Below are 5,246 nucleotides of genomic sequence, written 5' to 3'. Positions count from 1 at the left end.
GCAGCAGTTCAGAGGGGGACAAGGCCTGATTTCGCCCCCCCCCCCATTCCCCAGGGGCTCAGTGGTTTTTCCCGCAGGACTGCTCTAGCTGATCATTTGCTCTCTCATCCACCATAGTAGCCAGATGCAGATAGTTTATCCACAACGGGGAAAGTGGTCTTAGGGTGCCAAGAACAACGTGGAAAACCGTCCCGGGTCTGATTACCATGACGTGGACCAGATAGGGAGCCCACGGGGGCTCTCTCTTTGTCGGCCAGGCGGACCTTGACTAAGATGTGGGTATTTTTTGCCATTTATTGTAAAAACAGGGTTTTGTGCATCTTCTCAACACAAAATATGGATTCCTCTCTCAGTTCTGGATGAGGCATGACTCACGAGGAAGTAAACGCACACACAGACAAACTTAATAAATTTACATAACTTTAAGTTCAGGGGGGTAAAAAAGAGAGCTCAGGAAATTCAAAACTGCTCCTGCAGTCAAAATGTAAAACAGCTGACAGGGTGCATCCATGACAACAGACTTTGAGGACTGAATAACATTTACAGTACAATAGTATTTCCAGAAAATCCAGTGGAACTAAAAATATCCTGTGCTGAATAAGGCAGCAGAAAGTAAGCAACCAAGAGTGAAATTGTATCTCTGAGGAGTTGGAGCTCAGTTTCCAACTCAAAGGAAATCAATCCAAGAGGGAAAAGGAAAAGGCCATCCTGTCCACTCGGGGAAAGCTGACGCAGGTATAAATCTATGAGCATGGGTTTTTAGCTTAGTTGCCTTCAAAGCCAATTTTTCGTATCTCCGTGCACTATTAAAGAATCACTGTGGGAGATGTGCTCATCGTGCTTAAACTGAAGGTGTGACGCTGTCAGCCACAAAGCTGCGATCCTCATAATTTGGGGTTATCACACATATACAAACCTTGAACACCGGATGGCTGGAACTGGGTAGTTCTGGGGTTGTCCTTCAAGCCTTCTGGTCTTCAAGAGGATTAGAGGAGATTCGGGCAAAAGAGCTATAAATTTATGAGTTTAAAGGTGAAGTAGTTGCACTTGGGTATCTTTTTAGCCACACAAAGGCATGCAAATAATCAGATAAACCCACAGGGAATGAGCACACAAGGTCAGGGAGCGTAATGACACCTTTAGAAAAATGGCTGATGGCAGCAGTGTGGCTCCCCCAGCCCCACCTTACCTGAAAAGATCAACTTACAGAGGAGTCAACCAAATATCAATAAGGGTGACTTAGCTGTGCGCGGCTCAAGGATAAAGAGCTTATGCATGAAACCTCTGAAAATACAGTTGAGGGTTGGCACATAAATGCTGTTGCCTCGAGCAAATCCCAGATTAAATCCCCCAAACATGTTTAGTTGGCCGTATGAGGAAGCCTGGTGTTGGCTGAGAGACGTCCTTTCAACCACAGAGAAAGATATAAACAAGTGGGCAAAGTAGTCAAAGCTGTGAGGGGGAGGAACAATACTGTGCATGTCTGAAGTCTTGCCAAGTGCTTTACATGCTCGTGCAGATAAGTATGTTTGAGGTCTGTAAGGTTAACAGCTTCCTTTAGGCAGTTTTGCTCCCTGGGGGTGATAAAAGTGACATTTTTACAGATCACAACACACAGGCGGAAACACAGGGATGTGCTGCCTCTAAGATTCCATTTCTCTTGCACTTTCCGACATTACAAGCGGGATTTCTGGTGAATATGATGATCTGTAGCTCCTGTGAAAAGATCAAGACAACATTTCCTCTTGCGGATTATTTATTACCTCTTACGGGAAATCGCTTCATTTGGCATTTCAGTGCCATTTCGTGACGTTATGGTTCTTTTTCAGAGATGCACGTGTGCGCGCACATGCACAGAGTCCGCTCTGTGGTCACAGCCACTGAAAATAAAAAGCCTTAGTCAGAAAAATGACCATCTCATTGATGCAACAAAAGATCCTCAGCTTGGCTATTAGTCCCATTAACAACCCCCACAGCCTTTTTCACTCGTGTGAACAGACGGGATATACAAAATATGTTCTGACATTTTAATAAAAAAGCAAATTGCTGATTAAATGCAGTGCCAGTGTGGCCTTATGCTGCTAAACATACACTGATCGTCATGTTGAAACAGCCCCACAGCTCAAATAAACACAGAAACCAGTGACAGCAGACAAGACTCCCTCTTACAGAAAGCAACATTTGGTCTTTTATGTCAATTTATGCAAATACTTTGCATACCCTGTAACACTCATGAATCATGCATGAATCACGCGGGAATCCACCGCGCATGGAACATGACTGCTGCTTTGGATTGTAGGGTATTTATCAAAAATATTGAGGAAGGAAAAAAGCAGCTTTCACAGGAGCAAAGGAGGAACTTCTCAAATGTACCTAGCAGTGTTAATAATCTAAACTGGCCTGCTGCAACTTGTAAGTTTGCTCCTTAAATCGGCATCATAACTTTAAATAGATTCTCTTTGAAAGAATATTATCTTTAAAACGTGAGGGTTTTACATTTTGGAAGTCCTCTTCGTGTGATCCTTAAGTGATTCCTCAGAGGAAATGAAACATGGAAGGAAAAGCTAATCAACCTCAAAATGTCACAGGCACTTGTAGTCACTTAGGACCTGCTGCATGTGCTAATTTAGGATCCAAGACCTGGATGTCTCCAGTATGGACAAGTAGAAGGCGGCAACTTCTTTCTGATCGCCCTGGTGAGCTGGAAACAGATGCACGGAGCTGATTTTATAGCTTACCTCAGCACGGCACCGCGGGGGGATTGTCACTGGATATTACCATGCGGGTCACTGATCAGACTCTCCCACAGCACAGTGGACAGAGGCAGCCCTCCTCCCCACATCCCTCCCACTCTCCTGCGCTGGGGGGCACCCACTTCCTTCGCTTCCTGAAATGCATCTGCACATATTCCCATTAAATATGAATAGCCTTAATAATAATTGTCTCCTTTCAGAGACCATCTTGGGGAGAAGGTGATGTGTGCGTGTGGACCGAAATATTTGAAATGTTTTCTATGATTTGATGTCAATTAAATAACAAGTAAAAAAAATCTTGACTTCAGCCTGATAATATGTTGAAGCTTTCTGGCTGAGCTTTTGCTAGAATATTAGAGAGGGTGTTTAATTCTTACACACGCTGAATATAAAACATTCAAGTCAAAGTTTCTTCGATTTCCTCGTCCAGAGACAAGTGCACGGACGAGTGGCTTGGGCTGGATCTCGTTTTGAGGCTGATGGAGCCGTAATGTTTGGCGGAGCGTTTGGAATACGCAATGACTTTCCTCCTGTACATTTCCCCCTTCCACATGGAGATCATGAGCAGCGTGGACAGCACTACGCCGCCCAGCGTGAGCAGGCACAGCCCTGCGATGACGCACCGGTCCAGGTGGGCGCCTATCCGGGCGCTCTCCATCTCCAGCCTCTCCATCTCTCGCGCTGACACGCTGTCACGGTCCACACGCACGTCCCGAGGCACGGCGTAGGAGATGATCACCAAAGAGATTCCGGTCACCAGACAGGTGACGGCACTGATAAAGCCGTAGTCTATGGAGGTGCCGGAGCCCTCAGACAGGTCGTCCTCGGACAGGAAGGACAGTTCCGGGAACGTTTCTGAGCACGGTTCTCCATTCCGGATGGGTCGGTGGATAGTTTTACAGGAACTGTCCGGGCTGGCGAGTCGCAGGTTCACGTTTTCATCGACGTACGTGAAAGAAGTCTCTAAATCCTCCCCGCAACAAGCGCGCACTTTCTCCTCGCCCGCTTTGCGCGCCGCCGTCTTCGGCGACGAGTGACGGCGATCATGGCAGCTGCGTGCCGGGTTACAGCTGCCTTCCGCTGTCACGGATCCTCCTGTTGAACCCAGACACTTGCGGACGTGCAGCGGTGCACCGGAGACCCGATCCAGGAGGTCGAGATGATCAGGCGGTTTGATTCCCCCGTTTGCGGGAAGCAGTTCCGGAGCGGCCATTCGTGTACCCGTTGACTCCCTCTAAACGTTCCTCCCTCGACGGTGTCAAACCACAGCATCCCTGATAGGACACACACACACACACACACACACACACACACACACACACACACACACACACACACACACACACACACACATCAGATATAAGTTCTACAGCTCATCTTAATTAGGTTGCCCTTAACGCGCCTATACACAATGCGCAAAAAGCTTGCGTGTGTGGTTCCGAAGCGTGCCAGACCGGCCTCATCCGACACCAATTCAAAGTTGATCCGATTGTCTCCAAAAAACCGGCGGAGCCTTTTGTGGAAGGCGCTTACAGTGATCGTGATTAGAGAAATACCTCCGTATCCAATTAGGTGGGCAAATCCAAGTGAATCGAGATTAAGCAACAGTATTTCTTTTCCGTTTAAACGCCAAAACTGAATTAATATGGCTTCGAATCAACGCTCATATATGGAAAAATGCACAAGCACAGTTGGTTTCAGAGTTCAGCAGCTTCAACGGGCACCTGAATGCAGCAGAAATCTCTCCCAGCCTCCGGTTGAAGATGCGTGAAATGCCTCCCTGCAGAAGGGTGGACCAGTCACGCACATTTCTGTTCTAATCCCTCACGGAGGGCTGCACAAACCGCCAGTAGAAGACTGACTCACCGCGCTATTCCAGCATCCTCTCCTCCCTCACAGGGTGCAGGACACACGCCGGCGAACGCGTCCTCAGCAGCCTGTCTGCCTTCTCTCCGGGCTGCGCCGATCGGAACCGTCCGTTAGTCCCTCCCACACGCACAGAGCCTCAGCCGACCGCGGCGCGGCGCTGAAAGCAACATCCCGCCAGCCAGACAGCGCACATTTGAAGGGCTGAGGCCTGAACTCTGGGACCTGACGACAGCATTTTGCCGGCACAGCCTCTCATCAAGCGTTTGAGGAGAGCACGAGAAAAGTCCTTCTCTGAAGAAGCTGGATGCATGTTTACAACAATAATGCAGCTACAATTAAATATCAGGCCGCGGATGTGACATTAAACAACATTACGCAACATTTGTGCAGTATATGCGCAGGGCACTGTTACTGTATCATGCACCATCTGTCCTATTGGGCTCTCTCGGAAGATTACTGGTCACTATGTCAAAGCCATCCTAATCCACGTTTAATCTTCGAGATCTCATAGTTTGCTTGACTTGTGACCTGCTTCGAATTGTGTGTCTCATCTTCAGGATTTATGCTGGTTATAACACCAGTGAAGAAAAAAAAAAACCAACAGATTTTCTTGGGAAATTGAGA

The 5,246-nt window shown here is 47.6% G+C and overlaps 1 protein-coding gene across 2 annotated transcripts; it reads right to left on the bottom strand.

Annotated features, from left to right (window-relative positions):
• Positions 1–434: 434 nt before the first annotated feature.
• tmem74 (transmembrane protein 74) lies at positions 435–4,762 on the bottom strand. Of its 2 annotated transcripts, none has more exons than XM_029839434.1 (2): positions 4,620–4,762; positions 435–4,027 (listed from the first exon to the last, which is right to left on the bottom strand). In XM_029839434.1, exon 2 carries the CDS (start codon positions 3,964–3,966, stop codon positions 3,151–3,153), a length of 816 nt encoding a protein of 271 aa, XP_029695294.1. In that variant the 5' UTR covers positions 3,967–4,027; positions 4,620–4,762; the 3' UTR covers positions 435–3,150. The 2 variants fall into 2 exon arrangements, with proteins under 2 accessions (XP_029695294.1, XP_029695295.1); XM_029839435.1 differs by lacking the exon at positions 4,620–4,762 and adding an exon at positions 4,478–4,609.
• Positions 4,763–5,246: the final 484 nt, after the last annotated feature.

This window comes from Takifugu rubripes, chromosome 7 (assembly GCF_901000725.2).
Source record: "Takifugu rubripes chromosome 7, fTakRub1.2, whole genome shotgun sequence".
In the NCBI taxonomy this organism is placed as follows: Eukaryota; Metazoa; Chordata; class Actinopteri; order Tetraodontiformes; family Tetraodontidae; genus Takifugu; species Takifugu rubripes.
The sequence above is the reverse complement of the archived record's forward strand: the minus strand, read 5'-3'. Positions and strand labels throughout refer to the sequence as shown.

Excerpts from the sequence above, each read along its gene's own strand:
- tmem74 (XM_029839434.1), bottom strand. The coding sequence starts at position 3,966 with ATGGCCGCTCCGGAACTGCTTCCCGCAAACGGGGGAATCAAACCGCCT.